General features: G+C 56.7%; 1 protein-coding gene across 2 annotated transcripts in view; it reads left to right on the forward strand.

Annotated features, from left to right (window-relative positions):
* The window catches only part of PDE2A (phosphodiesterase 2A), a 90946-nt gene that overhangs the window by 59330 nt on the left and 13237 nt on the right, over window positions 1-18379 (forward strand). The window contains exons 3-10 of one of the 2 annotated variants that reach the window (XM_060018326.1): window positions 310-399; window positions 3765-3850; window positions 10868-10977; window positions 11715-11770; window positions 17082-17141; window positions 17749-17902; window positions 18057-18109; window positions 18293-18367. In XM_060018326.1, the coding sequence (XP_059874309.1) occupies window positions 310-399; window positions 3765-3850; window positions 10868-10977; window positions 11715-11770; window positions 17082-17141; window positions 17749-17902; window positions 18057-18109; window positions 18293-18367 (684 nt within the window). Of the gene's footprint in view, window positions 1-309; window positions 400-3761; window positions 3851-10867; window positions 10978-11714; window positions 11771-17081; window positions 17142-17748; window positions 17903-18056; window positions 18110-18292; window positions 18368-18379 lie in introns of both variants that reach the window. The other variant, XM_060018325.1, reaches the window with a different exon arrangement.

Consider the following 18379-nt stretch of genomic DNA (forward strand, 5'->3'; position numbering starts at 1 on the left):
TTGTCCTTGTCTGAAGGACAAGAGACCTGGGGTCTAGTCTAGACTTGACCTCTTGACCCACTGTGAGTTCTTTGCTAAGTCCCTGGCCCTTCTCTGAGCCCCGGTCTCCCCATCTGTAAGATGAGGGGACTTGGACATTCTAGGGCCTTAAGACTGGTTGGATTCTGAGATCCTAAGATCCTGGGATTCAAGTGTCTGCGAGCCTTGGGCGCTGGTTTAAGCTGGGAATTTGTGTTCCCAGCCACCTGGGTAGGGGGGTTGCCCTGGCCTGCCTGGAAAAGGCCCTCACTGCCCTTTCCTCTCTTTCAGGATGCTTTGCTGAGCCTGGGCTCCGTCATCGACATTGCAGGCTTGCAATGGGCTGTCAAAGAGGCCCTGTCAGCTGTGCTGCCCAGAGTGGTAGGTACCTGTCCCACGCTTCCCCTGCCCCCCTAAACCTTTGTCCAGCTCCTTGCTGTACCTACAGGGTTGAGAAGGAAAGAAGAAGCAGGGCCCCCCTCCCCCCGTGAAGGGTTTGGGTGAGTGTTCTGAGAGGGCTTCCTGGAGGAGGAGGACTGACGCTAAGCCCTCAAAATGAACTTATATAGGAATCCTGGAATGTCTGGGACAAAAAGAGCTTTAGAGCTTAATTGGAAAGATCATGTCTCAGATAATGGAATGGATTCACCTAGGATAATAGCTAGGACATAGTGGAGTCAGGTGGGCTTTGGAATATGTACAGCAGGAAGGATTGAAAGTAGACATGCAGAACTTCCTTGATGCCGGGTCTGGGAGGTGCTGAAATGGGGCTCAGCCTAGATGAATGGATCTGTGCCAAGTTAAAGTGTCCTGTCTGGAGTCAGGAGGCTGGACAAGGTGTCTTCTAGAAACCTTTAAGCTTCTCTCTGACCCATCCCAACACCACAGATGAGGTTGCAGACTGGGGGAGACTGTGACCGTCTTCACCTGCCCCAGGCCACCCCCCAACCTGGCTCCAGTGGCCACTGTCCATCCCTTAGGCAGTAGCATGGATAAACTGGCCCTCAAGACCCAAAGCAGAAGTGTCTCAGCTGTGCCAGATAGAGGGAAGCAGGGACTGTCAGTCCAGGGAGGGAGGCTCTGACTTACCCTAAGGCACATGGAAGACTTCATAGAGGAGGAGATGCCTAAACTGGGTCCTCATAGCCTAGAATGTCCCCTCCCCTACTCTAGACATCAGCCACCAGCAGAGCCCATTGTGTCTGAATCTGCTGGATGGATGAACCACCCGAGGCCCAGAGAGGGAGGGCACTTCCCCCAAGGTCACACAGCATGACAGGAACAAATGGGGCTTGGCACCTAAGCACCCCCATTCCCTTTCCTCAGCTCTGCCTTTTCAAAACCTCCTGGAAGTTCAGAGCCCAGGAGGAGGGCTAATGAGTGAGCTTTATTGATTGTGGAATTGGTAGGAAGTGGGTGGTATGTTGGCTCCCAAAATAAATCCTCCCAGAGATGGGACTGAGGCAACATCTGGCCTGGGGTGGAGAAACATCTGGAAAAGAGGAGGTGGGGAGGATGGCAGGTCAGCGTCCGCGAGGCTGCGCTGGGAGTGGGGAGGAGGATGTGACTGGCCTAGTCTTCACAGGCAGGATGCCTGGTGGTTGTGCCAGCACAGACGCCCTGTACTGGATTAATCGTATCCCCAAAGCTGGGGGTTGGGAAGACAGCTGTGGTCCAGGTGACTAGGTTCCTGGGGCAGTGGGAAATGTCTGCCTCGGTGCTCCCCGGAGACCTGTACGAGCTGGGGAAGCCCTGACTTTGCAGAGCCCTGCTGCCGTGATTGCATGGAGGGGCTCAGCCCTCCAAAAAGGGGTGGGGAGATGGGAGGTCTGCTCTACCCCTAGGGAGGGGTGAGGAGATGGGGGAGGGGTCTCCCTACCCCCCCCAACCCCCAGGGAGGGGAGTTGCTGGCACTTGGCTCCCTCATCAGCACCCATTGTGGCAGGCAGCCGCAAATGCAGATGGTGCTGATGTGTCTGAAATGGTTCCCTCCTTCTCTGCAACAAACTCAGCTAATTTTAACCTAGAGGGCTGTGAGGGAGGGAGTGGGAGGCTCCTTCCTGCCTCCCCACCCTCAGGTTGCCCACCGCTCTCTCTGCCAGGGCAGGACTCTCTGTGTGACCCTGGGTGCTGGGTAGTGTCTTAACCTCTTTGGGAGGCCAAATCCTTCAGGCCCCTCCCAGGCTGCTTAAAGAAGAAGGACGCTGGAGACAGATGAGGCTTGGGTGGCTTCCTTCCCACTGATTTCTTCATCCCTGAGCTCCTCAGCTAGACCCTCACCCAGGAGGACAGAGGGGCTCCAGGTCTTCCTGTGTCTGCCCTTCTCACTCTCCTCAGGCCCTATCATTTCTGGCCCACGCCACCACTAAGCTTGGCTCAGATTCTCTTGAAGTGAGACTGGGATATCTCCTGGGGGTTGGGAGAGGGTCAGGGGCTGGCTGGGGACAGCCACAGGCAACAAGAGTGTCTGACCGGATTGTGGACTGTCACAGTGGTGAAAGGCAACTGCTTCTGCTGAGAAGGATTCCACACTTACTGAGGGTGGGCCTTTAACATTTAGCTGCAATGTCACCTCCTCCAGAAGCCCTCCCTGATACAGTTAGCAGAGAGGAGAGCTCTCCATTCTCCCCCTGAGAAAACAACACCTCTCAGCATACTTAGCTGGGCACAGGGGTGCCCCCTCGATGGGGTGTAGGCTCTGTTGAGCCTCTGGGTCTCCCTTATCACCTGCAATGCGGGCAGTGGAGACACTCTGCAGGTTGTGTTGGTTGTGGGTACCTAAGTGTAGCCAGTCCTGCTTGGAGGGAATGTGGCTTTTCTCCTGTGGGTCAGTGAGGGCAAGTGCTTCTGCCAGGACATGGTCTGGAACTGAAGGCAGGACTGCTCTGGGCCCTTGGGGAGGGTGGATTGACAAGCTGCAGACTTGACATTCTTTGACCAGAGCTTTGATCTCACTCTGGGGAGTGATCATTCCAAAATACAAATCAGCTCCTGTCTCACAGGGCTCACCAGCCCCTCCCTCCCCAGCAGCAGCCCCTCCCCCTAACACCCTCCCCCAGCTCCCTTCCAGCTCAGCACTGGGCTGACCCCAAGCCCACCTCCGGTGCCCCCTGCCCCCACCATCAGGTCTGTCAATGCTTTGGGCCCTTTACACTTACATACCTAATACTCGGCCCAGAAGCCATTCTTCTGTGCCTCACCCACTCCCTGAATGTGTCTAATTCCCACTCCAGTTACAACTTTAAAGTCACTCCCTCCAGGAAGCCCTCCTGGCTTGGGTCATAGTTTGTGATTTCTTGTAGAGTTGTTTGTGTATCTGAAGTAGGAGGGAAGCTTCCAGGGTGTTCCGAGCCTCTCCTGCAGTACGGCCCTGAGTGGACACTCAGTTATTGTTTGCTGAGGCTGGAGACTTGGCAGGGAGACATCTCAGGGCTGTGGGGTTGGGGCGATTTGTCTGTACCTTCAGCCCTTCAGACCCTCCCCAGCACCTTGGATGTGAGGTGATAGGTAAGGAAAGCCGGCAGGGTGATGGGTCACTGCCTGCCCAGAACCCTTCCAAGAGGAGAGAGTGAGGTGCTGAGGTCATAAGGGAGCCTTCCTACCCTGACCGCACTTAGGATCACCTGAGGAGTAAAGACAGACAAACAGATGCCCGTGACCTTGTCATCCAGACCCGTGTCAGGCTGGGACTGGGCAGCTGGGAGGGCTTCTCCTCAGGATCTCATGAGTGCCTTCTGTCCTAGGAGACTGTCTACACCTACCTGCTGGATGGGGAGTCCCGGCTGGTGTGTGAGGAGCCCCCCCATGAGCTGCCCCAGGAGGGGAAAGTACGGTGAGCTGTTCTCCACCCATTGCCCTCTCACACAGTCAAGGGTGACCACAAGGTCTGGTCTGACCCTCCCCATCTGACCTTGACCTCAGCCTCCCTGCCAGGTGGGGTTCCAGTGGCCGGGTCCACTGTCTTCTCTTGTGTTGTGTTGGGGGAGTGGATGGCACAGGGAAAGCACCAAGTGGTAGGCTTTCTCCTGGAGAGCTGTTCTAAATCGCTGTAGCCTCCTCAGAGCAAGTCTCAGAAGATCGGGGCTACAGTTTATCAGTTAGAACCCCAGCAGGCTACGAGAACCGCCTGGCAGATTCTCACAGAATCACAGAATTCGGAATCACAGAATGCTGGCCCCACATGGTGTCAACTCTGAGAATAGGGAGATCAGAAGCAGTGTCCCGCTGTGGGTTCTGGAGCCCAACCGCTTGGGTTCAAATCCCAGCTCCCATTTACTACCTAGGGCAAGGTACTCAGCCTCCCTGTGTCCTGATTTTCTTGCTTGTAAAATGGCAGTAATAATAGTACTTACCTCATAGTACTATTATGGGAGGATTCTTGTGATGATTAAATGAGTTTAACACATGTAATGCACTTAAAACTGTATCCATAATGAATGCTAAATGTCTGTTTTTATTTTCATTATGATAGAACATTGGAATCACAGACTTTAGGAACATGGGCTCAGCACCCTATGGTCCCTTGATACCTCTGAGATCACTGAATTCAGCCTCCCTGTTTTCCAGATGGGCAAACATCGTGAGACGTGTCCAATGCCACATACCTGGTGTGAGGCAGAGCCAGGTCTGGGACACAGTCTCCTGGCTCCTGGCTGTCTAGGGGACAGTGAAGGGAAGTGGAGCTTGTCCGATGAGAAAGTGCTGACGGGCAGGGGTGCTGGTCCAGAGGGGGTCAGGCCATGGAGGACATGGGCACTGCCTTCTAAGTACCGCAGGGCCATTGTGGGCCTAGAGAGCACAGGGTCAGGAGCTGAGGGCTGAGTAGACACTAGCGGGGGTGTTACCAGAAGGCAGCTCTCCACTCCAACAGGCCAAGCAGTCAGGGATGTGGCTTTTTCAGGTAGTAGCTGAGGCTGGCAAGATACTCACCTTTCACAGAGGCCATGGAAAGATTGCCAGAGGTCCTGATGCTGGGGATGCTGGTGGTCCTGAGGCCCCTCCTGGCGCTCGGAACCCTGGATTCCTTGACGCTAATTCTCTCCTCTGGCGCTTCCCCATGGAAGGGGCTGGCTCCCCTCCAACAGCTCTGAGCCTTCCCACCTCCTGTTCTCCCATTCGATTCCCTCATGGGGTGGGTGGTGGGTGACACTGTCCCCTTCAGCATCTCCTGACAACTCCTCCCCTTGAGGACAGTGTGAACCAAGCCAGCCATGCCCCTCTCTGGCCTCTAGGGTCCCATCTATAAGACAGCGGGATAGGGCTGGGAGGTCTTTGGAATCTTAAGGGGAAAAAATGCTAGAATGTTCCTTCTGAGCCTTCCCTAATTAGCCCCTAATCCTCAAGAACTTTGCTTAATGTGAGTTTGCCCGATCCAGGAAGTTTCGTCAAAGCAGCCTGGGAAGGCTCTTGTGGGAGAGGGATGCAGGATCGTGGGCTCAGGAGGCAAGAGGTGAGCATCCTTCAGGGTTTGCTCTGCTCCTGAGCCTGTGATGCTCCCCGTAGGCTTTCTACTGTGAGCTGGGGACAGGATGGAGGTTGGCGGGGGGGGGGGGGGGGGTGCCGCCTGTGGTCCAGGCATCTTTGAGGGGGCTCAGATCCTCTGTGTCAGCAGCCCTTTCAGTATCCCCGCCCCCAGCCACCTCGGATTCAGTAAAGCCTTTGGAAAAGGTACCAAAAAAAAAGCAATTAAAAGTGAATGTTCCAATGCAGTTAGCCCAGCGTTGAGTGGAAATGGGGAGGCCTGCTGGGAGATTGGGCTCAGAAATCCCAGGAGGCCGAGGAGGTGAGGCAGGTGAGGGGGCAGGAGGGGTGAGGCAGTGGGACGTCCCCCCAGCAAGCATTGGGGGTGAAGGTGCAGGCCAGCCTCTCTTCTGAAATCTGTGCTCTGCCCACCCACACACCCACCGTGTGTCGGAGCTGAGCCCACCTCCTCGGCTCCGCTGAGACTGAGGTTTGTGGAAGAGGCAAGAGCACTTGAATGGCAGTCAGACAGGCCTGGATTCTAGCCCGGCCCCATCCCTGCCCCACTGTATCCCCTTCCAAACCTGTTCTCTTATCTATGGAATGGAGCTAACAGTGGGCCATGTCTATTAGCTTAATGAGATCATAGCTGCCCAGGGCTTAGCCCCATGCCAGCACACAGTAGGAGCTTAATGATTGCTGACTGCCCTCCACCCCCAAGTCCCAACACATGTACTCATTGGGTGACCTTGAGAAAATTACTTCCCTACCAGGGTCCTTCCAGAGGTGACCTCTGTGGCTCTGGCCCCATCAGGAGACCAGGCAGCAGCCCCAGGCTGAGGTGGAGCCTGAGCTCTGGCCATGCCCAGTGGAGGGGGCACTCCTCCAGGCAGCCCTGGAGGGCCGGCAGGGCTGGCAAACAGCAGCAGGTGTGAAGTAGAGGTGGATCATAAAGACAGATAAGGGCCCAGGGTGGTGTGGGGAGGCCCCATTAGCTACCCAGCCTCTCCTGCCACTGCCCCGTACCCCTCCGTGGGCTCACGGATGCCGTTTCACCCCCCAGTGTGTTTTAGATTCCCTGCTTAGGCTCGTGCTCTTTCCTCCCCTGCAAAGTCCTTCCCTGTACCTTTTCCATCTCTACCAGCCCATTTCCCTTCTCTGCCACGGCCCAGCCAGAGGGCTGCTAGGAGGCCTGCTCTGTAGATCCCCGGCACTAAGGAGGATCCAGTTTTCAGAAAAGGTGTCTGGGTCTTGGTAGCCTCCCTCAGGGATGGGTCTGTCCACGAGAAGGACCCTGGGCTGGGAGCTGGGACAACATGGCTGCAATCACAATCTCATGCACTCTCTCTGGGCCTCAGTCTACGCTTCTGTGTGGTGATAAGATGGGACAGTGTGATGTCTGAGGGATGGTCCCACTATGAACCCTGAGGGCTGCAAGGGGGCTTCAGGGCTGGAGGGAGAGAATCGTGGAGGGCTGCCTGGGTGAGAGGCTTCCTGGAAGCCTTCGCCTCACTCTTCTTGCTGCCCCAATCTCCCAGCCTATTGCAGTCCCCAGCCCTGCCGCCTTCCTCTTCTCATTGTGTCTCCTGCCATCTTAAAGCCTCTGATTATTTGCTGCTGAGTGCAGTGAAATCTGGGGCCTTTCAGGCTGCAACAGATATACCGCCCACACCGGCCCCAGCTGTTTGTCTCCTTCTGCTACCATTTGGGGGGCCCAGGGCCCAACCTCGAGAAATTTCTTCCTCAGAGCTGACCTGGTCGCCAATCACTGCAGAATCTGTCTGTCCCTCTGATTTGTCTCAAGGGACACAGAGAACAGTCTTTTCCCATCTCTGGAGTCTCACATTCTGGGAGAGGGAGAGGGAGAGAGAGAGGAGGGTCCGGGATCCTGGCCTGAATCATAATTTGTCTCCAAGAGAGATGAAAGGGTGAGAGTGAGGTTGAGGCCCCCGGAGAGGGGGGCGGCTCAGTCAAGGGGAGGGGGCCTCACCTAAGAAGGGGTTCAGAGGAGTGGAAGAGGGCCTGGCAGTCTTTCCAGGCCATTGACTCTACTCTCCACTAAGCAAATAGTTGTTAAAGGGACGGAACTGTCATAAAGTCCACACCCGTTCCTCTCCTCACTTTGTGCCCATCTGTCTTTATCTTCACTGGGGCAGCCACGACCACCCAGGCACCCAGGGCTGAGTCACTAGCCTTCAGTCTGGGGAGCGGGCCCTGGGCTTTGGCTGGGCCGACCCCAGCATCAAGGTTCACCCCCCAACATCAGCCTGGCAGGGGAGGGGGCCTTCAGGAGGGGAGAGGAGGCAGAGCAGGGGCTCTGAGTTGAGGAGAAGTCATAGGGGATGTGAGCAGTAGATGAGGCCCCCAGCCCCAGTTGGGTGGGGGAGACACAGCCTTGGAGTCCCCTCCCCCTTCCGATATCTTTGAAACCTCTAGGGGGACAGCAGTTCTGGGAAGGGTGAGGCAGAGGAAAAGGGCTCATATAGGAGTGGGTTGAGGTGAGCATGGCCTGGTGCCAGGGTGTAGGGACTCCTGAGGATGGAGGATCCTTGGAGGCCCCAGTGCTTGGTGGAAGATCAGACCCAGTCAAGGTTGACCTGCCCCAGCCCAGCCTCTCCTCTGCTGTCCAGGGACCGCTGAGACTACGGGACCCTCACTGAGACCCGGTTTCTGTCTCTCAGATTCTCCCTCTCCAGTGAGAGCTTTACTCAGCAGCCAGCACGATCAGCCTGAAACTGAAACTGACCTTCACCTTTTCCTGCTCAAGTCCCTCTCAGGACTCCCACTGTCCTCGGGATCAAGCCCAGCTCCTCAGGGCCCTGGCTGTCTCCAGCCTTGTTCCCTGTTGTCTGGCCACAGCAGCCTCCTTGCTGTTGGATCATCCAGCAGACACACATTCTTTCTTTCCTCTGAGCCTTTGCCCATGCAGTTCCCTCTGCCTGCACATCCTTTCCTGTCTGCTCTGCTTGTCCTCTAGGACTCAACTCAGGCATCTCCTCCTCCAGGAAGCCTTCCCTGACCCCACTTCTGTCCTGCACCTGGATAGGCTGGGGCCCACTCTTCCTTCCTTTCTCAGAGCCCTTGTCCCTGCACTCAAGTGTGGGTCTGTACATCATTCCCCACACAACACCACTCCTCCTCTTCTTAGTCCTCAGTAAGGAACCTGACCCAGGAGGACTCTGGAATAAATAACCACTCTGTGGAATGACTTTAAGTAGAATGTTCCCATAAGTATTTTAGTTGAGAACACTTGCCCTGGCTCTGGTTGGGGGGAATGGATTTAAGGGACCTGACAGGAGGCAGGAGGCGAGGGGAGAGGCTGCTGCAGGTTCAGGGGAGAGGTATCTCTGTTTGAGCTGGGCAGTGGCTTGGGAATGGAGAGCAGGGGACAGTTATGAGAGATGCATGGGAGGTGACTCATCCATTGGATGGGGGAGGTGAGAAGAGGGAGGCAGCTAGGACAGTTTGTGGACAAGCCGCAGGGGACCCGGTGGATGGTTGTGCTACTTCGGGGGAAGTGGTGGAGACGATAAGTTCCAGTCGGGCCTTGGGGCCTCTGGCAACTTCAGGGACGCCCAGGGCAGGCCTCCAGGAGGCCTTTGGGTATCTGGGGTCTAGAGCTTAAGAGATGGGGGGGCTGGAGAGTCATGAGGCCATGAGCGCAGAGGAGTTCTGTGCAGAAGAGAAGAAAGGCTGAGGGCAATTCCTTCATCAGGGTCCCGGGAGGAGGAGGGGAGAGGCCAAGGCAGCCCACGGTCTGGGGGTGGGAAGAGAGGAGTCAAGGGTTAGTGAGATGGAGCTGCAGCGCTTACTGACCAGCAGCGCAGGGACCAGCGCCACCTTGTGGCTGCCCAGTAACCAGATTGTCCAAGGCCAAGTGACTGGGTGGGGTCCACTAGAAGGGGTTTGGCTGAAGGTCAATAAGGCCAGCCCCCTGCCTCCACGAAGCCCCAGCCTTTATCGACTTAGTCACCAGGAAATGTGGCTGCTGTTGCCTCCTGCCACCCTAGCTCCCTATTCCTTCCTAGGGTGATTGGCACAGTTGGACAGCTCAGAACTGGAGCCCAGCCCTCCAGGAGCCTAAAGGTTTAGGTGTGAGGGCTGGAAGGTGGGAGACACCTCTGGTTATTGTAGATTCTGAACCAAGGAGCCAGGAGTGAACCGGCTGGGTTCAGAATGTTACGTGACCTTGTCTGAGGCATTCAACCTCTTTGGTCCTCGATTTCTCTAGCTGCTGCGACCTCCTGATCTGGTGACTTGCAGGCTGTCCCCTCTCTTTTCCTCACTTGACCTTAGCTGGGCTACCCTGAGTGACCCTACATGCACACACCAGAGTCCTAGGCCCCCAAGCCTCTCTTCTCTCCAGGCCAGGCAGTTCCTACAAACACAATTAAGTGGAGGCAGCATGAGGGATGAAGAACCCAGGACAATTAATCATTAGGGAGTGGCATTTGGTGAAAAATCAGGCGCTTAATTAAGCAGGAAGAGCCAGAGGCGGGGATGGGGTGGGAGTGGGGGTGGGATGTGTGGTGAGACCAGAGAGAAACTCATTCTTCTTCCTACTGCAGCCTCCCCTGTCTCAGTTCCCACCTCCCCCTGCCCCCCCATCACACCTACGCCCCTTGCCTCCTCGACATTCATGCCAGTCCCTGTTGGAGGCTCAACCCCCTCAGGTCTTTAGGAAGACTCAAGTGTACTGTTCAGGAGTATGGGCTCTGGTGCCAAATGCCTGGGTTCAAATCCTGGCTCTACCACTTACTAGCTGTGGGACCTTGGACAGGTTACTTAACCACTCAGCACCCTAGTTTCTCCACCTGAAAAATGGAAATGATGGTAATATTTAATCCACAGGATCACTGCGAATTCTGAGTTCATCTGCGTAAGTTGCTTGGACGTGCATTGCCCAATAAACTCCTGGAGTCCCCTTCCTGTGCTGCCCCCAAAAGTGGCTCCAAAATGCTTTTCTGAGGATGCTGACGCTTAGGATTCTACTCTCTTCACCCTAGTTCTCCCTGGGGGGCTCAGAGAGGTTAGGTCACTTGCCCAAGATCACGTAGTAGCTGTGGCAGGATTTAACCCAGACAGCCTAGCTCTGAGCCTTGGCTTTACTTGCTCTCGGGGATTTGTGAGAGATCCTGAAGGTGCCTTTCCCATATCTACCAGCAGGAGGCACCAGAGGCCAGACTGTAGCCGCCTGCTTCTCTACATGGGGAGGGGAGAGTTAGGGTCCGAGACTTTTATTTTTGCCCTCCTCATATCCACCCTGCATTGGGTCAACTTGTCCAGATCCTCTCAGATGTTCAGGGTTCAGCCCACTGTGTGTCCCCAGGCTGGGGCCTGTTCCTCTTTGATCCAGGGACTGAGAGGTAGAATCATATCCTCTTTTCAGAGAGGCTGTGATCTCCCGGAAGCGGCTGGGCTGCAATGGACTGGGCCCCTCGGACATGCCTGGGAAGCCCTTGGCCAGGCTGGTGGCTCCACTGGCTCCTGACACCCAAGGTAAGGGCTGGGAGCTGGGCAGGGGCAGGGAGGGACTGTGGCCCCTGTCCCTGTCTGCATCTCTCCGTCTCCTGCTTTCTCTTGCTCTGTGTCTCTAGCACACCTGCCATCTAATTCTCTCTCTGTTGTGCTATTAACCTCTCTGAGCCTCAGTTTCCTGATCTGTAAAGTGGGAACAACAGAACCTACCTTGATGGGGTGTTGCTTGTGCTGGTTGTTAGATGGGCTGTAGTTGTCATGCTCTCTCTGTCACTGTCTGTTTTTCTTTCTCTTCCTCTCCATGCCCCCTGTCCGCCATGTCTCTCTGCCTCGTGTCTCAGTCTCTCTAGGTCTCTGTCCTCTGTCTCGATGTGGAAAGTGCACAAGACTGGGAGTCAGGAGACCTGACTTGCTGTGTGATCTTGGGCAAGTCACTTCCCCTTTCTGGACCTCAGTTTCCCAATCTGTAAAATAGGGGTGCTCAGCCTTACCTGCCTCCCTCCATCCCAGGGTTGCTGGGAGGATCACGAGAAAGTTGTCAAGTGAGGGGGTTTCCTTCTATGCAGGGGTCGTTGCTGTGGTCATTGTTTTCACTGCCTCAAGACCCATCTCTCTGTCTCTCCGGGTCTCTGGGTCTCTCTGTGTCTCTGTCCTGGCCTCTGTCTGTCTGTGTCTTTGTCTCCCTCCCTGGGTCCTTGCTCAGTATCTCTGAGCCTCACTGGCCCCGCAGGACCACCTCATTGCCCTCTCCCCCTCAGTGCTGGTCATACCGCTGGTGGACAAGGAGGCCGGGGCTGTGGCAGCAGTCATCTTGGTAAGAGCAGTTGTGGGTAGGATGGGGGAGAGGAGAGCAGGGGAGGGAGCAAGGGAGAGAGCACTGGATGGAGCCCCACTGGGGTGTGTGTGTGTGTGTGTGTGTGTGTGTGTGTGTGTGTGTGTGTTGAGAGTAGCATGCTGGGCTGGAGCTGGGGAAAATGGGGGTCTGGGAGGAGCCCTCTGCCCCACCTTGAATGGGCAGAATGAAGCCGCGGGCCCAGTCAGCAACTTGCGGAAGGATGCCCCATCTGGACTCTTACCACCGCGGAGCCCTTGAAACAGCCCTGACCCTACTTCCTCTTTGGTATCCTCCAGGATGGGTTGGGGGCAGTGTCCCAAGAGGGCACGAATGCAGCGAGGTGGGAAAGGACTGAGGAGGGATGGGCAGGTATGACACCGACAGAGCCAGTGTGGGAAAGTCAGTCAGAGAGTGGGGTCGCTGGAGCTAGGCGGCTTGAGGAGAGAAGGCCCACGGGGCAGGGCTCCTGGGAAGGCACCCAGCCCCAGCCAGACCTATGTCCGAGGCTGGGACAGACGCCAGGCAACGGGGCGGGCTTCCTGGGGTGGGTGACAGAGGGGCAGGGGCCTCAGCTGGAAGGGGGGAACCCTAAGTGGGGGGAGTTGGGCGGGCAATCGGGCCAGGGCGCCCCCCTGCTGCTCCCTCGCGGAGCTCCCCGCTTTGGGCTCCCCCATGGGGTTGGCCGAGCTTTGCGGAGTCCGGGTTCTGAGGTTCTTCCAGTCTCTCCTCCCGTGTGGAAGTGGGCGCTCAAAATCTTTGTCCAGTCCTAAGAACCGAAGGGTTAGCGCCCCCAAATCGCCCTCACTGGGGATCGACTTCCGCGGAGGCGGCCGCCACCCCAAGCAGGGGCGCGGACAGATAAATGAGCCAGTCTCGGTGCGCCCGCGGCGGGGGCGGGGGGGGGGGGGACTCCTCCCAACCTCATTAAAACGGAATTAAAGATTTCCGAGGCGCCTGACCTTTCCCCAGCTGCTGGCGGGGGAGGGCGGTGGGCGTGGGGGGCGGCCGCGGGGAGAGGAGAGGAAGGAAGGGATACTTACTTGGCTTGGTCTCCTCGGCGCCCATCTGCCTGATTGAGGGGGATGCGGCCCCCTTGGTTTCTCCCGAAAGCTCCTCCCCCACCCCCAGCTTCTGTTCCCTGAAGGGAACGGATCTGCTGTTGGCACCACCGCGTTCTCAGCGCAGCTTCGCTCCCTCCTTTGGTCCCAGTCTGTACCAGAGCTGGTGGCTTGGAGGAGGACTGCATTCGTGCCCTCACTGTGCAGAGGTGCGCCGTGGTAGGCAGTGACTTGGTCGCCCACCTCTGTTGACGGAAAGGGGGCTGGGGGTGCCAGGTTCCTAGAAGAACCTCCTGTGCTGGGGCTGCGAGGGCTGGGTCAGTAAGGAAGCAGCCCCTGCAATGGGAAGATGCTTGGAAGGTTGTCTTGTGGGCAGGAGGATGGTCGTTGTGACCATTGTTCACCGTGGCTGAGGTCTGGCCGGGAGTCCAGGCTTCAGCCTTCTCCTGGGGGTAGGAAAGGCGTGTGTGTGTTGGGAAGAGGAAGGGTCAGATCAGTTGAACTTACCCCACCCTAGCAAAACTCTGCTCTGGGCCCTGTCCCAGGACAGGTGCTGGGGCAGAGAGAGGAGTCGGACCCATTTCTGCCTTCTAGAAGCTCAGTCTGGGGGAAGGCAGGGTCACCTTCAGACCACCACTGGCCAAATGAAAGAATGCTGCCAGCAGGAGCTCTAGTGGCAGAGGCTGGAGCAGCAGGAGGTGCCTCACAGCGCAGACAGCATTTGAGTGGGACTCTGGGACACAGGTAGGGGGTGAACAGGCAGAGAAGAAGGAGACGGATATTCTCAGCAGAGGGCCCAGCATGAGCAGAGGCAGGGTGGTGGAGTGCTGGGGGAAGAGTGTGATCCCGGCAAGGCTGAGAAGGGGGGTGCATGCTGGTGAGCAAGATGCTACCTGTGGCTTTGGCTGCCAAGAGAAGCTCCCGATTACTGTCCCCTCACCTTCTCAAATACCCTGGGCAGTGAAGAGCTCTTGAAATGTATTTGGATTGTTTGCCATCTGCCTCTCCTCCAAGCCTGAGCCTTCCTACTCAAGTAGAAATGTTCTTCTGAGGGACACCCCCTCCCCGGTGCACACACATCTGATGGATCCCGTCCTGCTGCTCCACCCCCATGCTCCTGGGGCCACAGGATCTCACATCCTCTGAGAGGCAGCATAGGCAGCCCCAGACCTCCCAGCTGTTGCCAGATCCTGAGGACTGAGGGTCTAGAGGGGGAAAGGGGGTGCCACAGGACAGATCTCTTGGGAGGGCTGACTCACCAGCTCCTTCCTCAACAAGTCCCATTCCCCTCTCTGCTCTTGTATTCATCATCCCTCCATCCATCCACTCACCCAGCCATCAACTGAAAGCATATTTCTTGAGCACCACCAGGCACTGTGCACTGGTGCTTCAAACACAGCAGCAATGACCGAGACAGACCAGACGGGCCCTGCTTTCACAGACCGTACAGTCTGGAGGGGTGGGCATGCTGGACATTAAACAAGTGAACAAAATAAAGAGAGAATTGCAAATGATGGCAAGTGCTAGCAAGGAAACCAGCAGGCCCTGCAAGGACTGTTGGGGCCTGATAGAGATGGGGTCAGCGGAGGGCTCTCTGAGGAATATGCTGTCCTGTGCAGGGCTGCCTGGCTGAGCTCTGGGACTCTGCAGCTCGCAGATCAAGGTGCCTTAATTGCAGATTCTTCGTGTGGAAAGAGTCTTTGGCTCTGTTCTTCAATTATGGGATAATAAGTCCCTCTGAGGAGCAGGCAGCCCTTGGTCTCAGGCATTTGATGTGTGATTTGCGCCCACTCTTCCCCCGAGCTGTGCCTGCACACCAGATCCTTACATGGGGGTGTGGTGTCCATTAGCCACGGTGAACTTGGTGAGGGTGGGGGGTGGGAGCTGTGCTGGGCTTTCAACCTTCTCTGCAGCTCCAGTGCCCACTCTTGAGTGCTCCCACTGGACCCCAGACCCGCCCCCTGGTTAGCAAGAGTAGGTGCAAGAGTATATTCTGTTGGTGAGAAGGGAGCCGTGTGTGTGCTGGTGATTGTGTTTGCATGTCGGTTGGGGGTGCGGGCAGAAGCATGTGCATGGCTCTCGGGTATGTGAACTCAAGTATCCTGTTTACAGGTATGAATGTGCACGTGTGGATGGCAGTCACTGTGGGTGTGGGTGCGTGGATGTCTTCGAGTCTGTGGCTGCACTGTGTGTGTGTCTATGTGTGTGCAGGTGCGCACATGCCTGAGTATCTCTATGGGACAGTGAATGTATGAGTGTGTGTGTGTGTGTGTGTGTGAGTGTGTGTGTGTGTGTGTGTGTGTGTGTGTGTGTTGGGGGGCGCTAAAGGTCTCCATGAAGTGTGTAGTGTGTTTGTGCACATGCTGGGTAGGGATGGGCTGAGGCAGCCCAGGAATGTGTGCACAGAGGGGTACGTCCAGTGGGTGGAGGAGGACTCCATGATTCCTTCCTTCCCTCCAACCCTCTGAGGCTCTCATTCAGTCTCCCAGCTCTGTACTGGGACCAGGCTATTTTGCCAGCCCAGGAAGTCCACAGCCCTAGAGAGGTCCCAACTTTCCCTTTTCCTGAGAGATGAGTCCAGGTGGAAAGAACAAGAAGGATGTCCTCCCCCGTCTACTAACAGTAAAATGCCCACATGTTTCTGTAAACCATATGCAAATGAACCATGCTCCCAGCGCCTTTCAACAACCTGTCTTATAGGAGTCATAGATGGAGCTTCATCCAGAGCTTAACCTTCAAACCACCCTTGGCGGCCCAGCCCTCTTCCAGGTCTTCCTGCCTCCAGTCTTGCTCCCCGCAACTCCCCCTACCTTGTAGACCATGGTCCGCAGACGCTAAAGCCTGCTGTGGATCCCCAGTATGATCAAGCTGAAGTCCAATTCCTTAGACTTGCACCCGCCCTGTGGTACCATGGACCGCACCACTGCCCGGGTCCTCAGCTCCCCATACCACCTACTACCCAGCACTGCCAGGACAGCCTCCCGCCTGCAATGTCGCCTCCGGGCTCTGCTTGTCTTCCCAGTTCTGGAAGGCCCCCAGGTGCCCTCCCCCTCTGAGCTCGCACAGCCTATAAGTTCCCACCCACTCAATCTGCCCTCTCCTTCTTCCTCAGGTATGAAGTTCTGCACCCCCTTCATCACATCCACCACTCCATCCCACCCCAGCCAGACTGTGAGCTTCCTGAGCACCTGCTGGTCTCCTCCTCTCCATCTGCTCCTGGCAGGGGACTTAGAGCAGAGGCGGGCAGGGGCTGCTGAGTGGGGAGGGAGGATGAAGGAGGGGACCCCAGTGCAAGCACTGTGGTGAGCCCTGCAGGTGGTGAGCAGCTCTGAGTAGGTGCCCAGGAAGCTGGTGACGCGGGTGGGGAGGCTTGCTGGCAGGGCCTGCAGTGCTCCCCCCTTCATTTCCCTCACCAAGCACCCAAGCAGGGCTGGGAGAAGGGACTTCACAGAGCATGAAAGATGGGCTGAGGGGATTCCAGGTGACTGACACGGGGAAGTTGGAGAGGGACAGGATGATGGGTGTGATGATGAGAAGGGATCTGGAGAAGGGAAGGTGTGGGCAGAGAAGGGGAGGGAGTGGGTGGTGCTGTCCCAACTCTGCCACTTTCTGCTCTGTGACCTTGGGCAAGTCACTCAAACTTTCTGGGCCTTGGTTCATCTGCAAGGTGGAAGCTTGCGTTACTTGTTGGTGAGAATCACATGCAAGGCAAAGCACCTTATCACTGCATTCATTCATTCCCTCATTCATCCTCCCAAGTGCTTTAGGCACAGCAGATGCATCATAAACGGTGGACCTCTTCCCCTACCCCAGACTTAGGGGCAGCTCAAATCCCAACTCAGAAAGGATGGAGCTGGGAGGCTGAGGCTAATACCACTGATTCCATAATCACGGCCTGAAGGGCTCCATAGACTGAGAGATGGAGAGGAGTCCAGGGTCACCCCGTTTCCCTCACTATACACCTGGATTGTGCTGTAGATGGAACAGTAGTTGAAAAGGCAGAGATCAGAAAAGTTCCACTTCTTTGGATTAGCCCTCGAAGGCTTCCTGGAAGAGGGGATTTTCCTGAAGCCATCTGCTTGGTCAGAGGATGGGCTTATTGAGGCCCACAGACTGGAGTGTGTATGTGTTGGTGGGGACAGGTGTGTGCCGGGCATGGGGAGGGCACTCTGGTAGAGACAAGAGGCTAGGGGAGGTAGGTCACAGCTGGTCCCCTTGTCACTCCCCTCCAGGTGCACTGTGGTCATCTGAGTGACAGTGAGGAGTGGAGCCTGCAAGCCGTGGAGAAGCATGTGAGTGGGGATAGGGCCGGGGTAGGATGAGGGCTGCTGAAGACCCTCATCACAACTGATGGGAAGATGATCTGGCCCGGGAGATGGACAGACCTGGGTTCCAGTCCACTACCTCTGGGCTGTGTGACCTGGAGCAAGTCACCTAACCTCTCTGAGCCTCAGTTTCACATCTGAGAATGAGGATAAGGATAGCACCGATCTACTGAGGGTACTGGTGAAATAAGGGGAGTCAAATATTTTGTTAATACTTAGGAAGGACTATCTACATAATGATATTGAGGCTCTTCCTGGAGATTTTATGATTTTGTGACTTTAACAAGAACTTACGACTCCCCGTGGGTGCTAGAGACGGAGAAATCTGACCCTGTTCTGCCTTGTAAGAGTCTGGGGGCTAGGCGTGGAGACAAACCCTGTACTTACCTGATCATGGACCGAGGGGCGCTCTGGGGGCAGTGGGAGTCCACAGGAGGGTGGAGCGCTGAGGGATGAGTTGTTTGGGACGCGGGTTGGGGGTGGGGGCGATGGGCACCGCAGGCAGAGGGAAGGGCTCGAGCAAAGGGCGATAAAGGTGGGGCGTGTGGCTTGCTGACCGCTCCGCCCGTTCCAGACCCTGGTGGCCCTGAAGAGGGTCCAGGTCCTGCAGCAGCGCGGGCCCAGCGCGGCCCCGGAAGCGGTCCAGAATACTCCAGAGGGGGCGGCGGGAGACCAGAAGGGTGGGGTTCCGTACACAGACCAAGACCGAAAGATCCTGCAGCTTTGCGGTGAGGACCCGGCTGGGGCAGGTCCTTGGGGGCGGGGAGGGGCGGGGTCGAACCTGGAAGGGAGGGGCCCATGGTGGGCGGGGCCTGAGGGTGGCGCGCACCCTTGGGGGATTCTGTGGGCCCTCTCTCTCTGACCCGCGCCCCGCCATTGCAGGGGAACTCTACGACCTGGATGCCTCTTCCTTGCAGCTCAAAGTCCTCCAATACGTGAGTCCCTGTGCCCCTCCTGGGACCAAGGTCCCTGTGAGCCGTCCATCTCAGTTCAGAGTCCCGTGTCCTGCCCCTCTTCTCTTCCCCACCTACCCGAGGAACCTCAAAAAGGCCAGAGGGTGGGGAGTGGGTTTGCTCCCAGATCCACGGTCAGCCTCTCGCTGTGTCCCTCCCTCTCAGCTGCAGCAGGAGACCCAGGCGTCCCGCTGCTGCCTCCTGCTGGTATCTGAGGACAGTCTCCAGCTTTCCTGTAAGGTGAGGGCCCAG

This window comes from Delphinus delphis, chromosome 8 (assembly GCF_949987515.2).
Source record: "Delphinus delphis chromosome 8, mDelDel1.2, whole genome shotgun sequence".
NCBI lineage: Eukaryota > Metazoa > Chordata > Mammalia > Artiodactyla > Delphinidae > Delphinus > Delphinus delphis.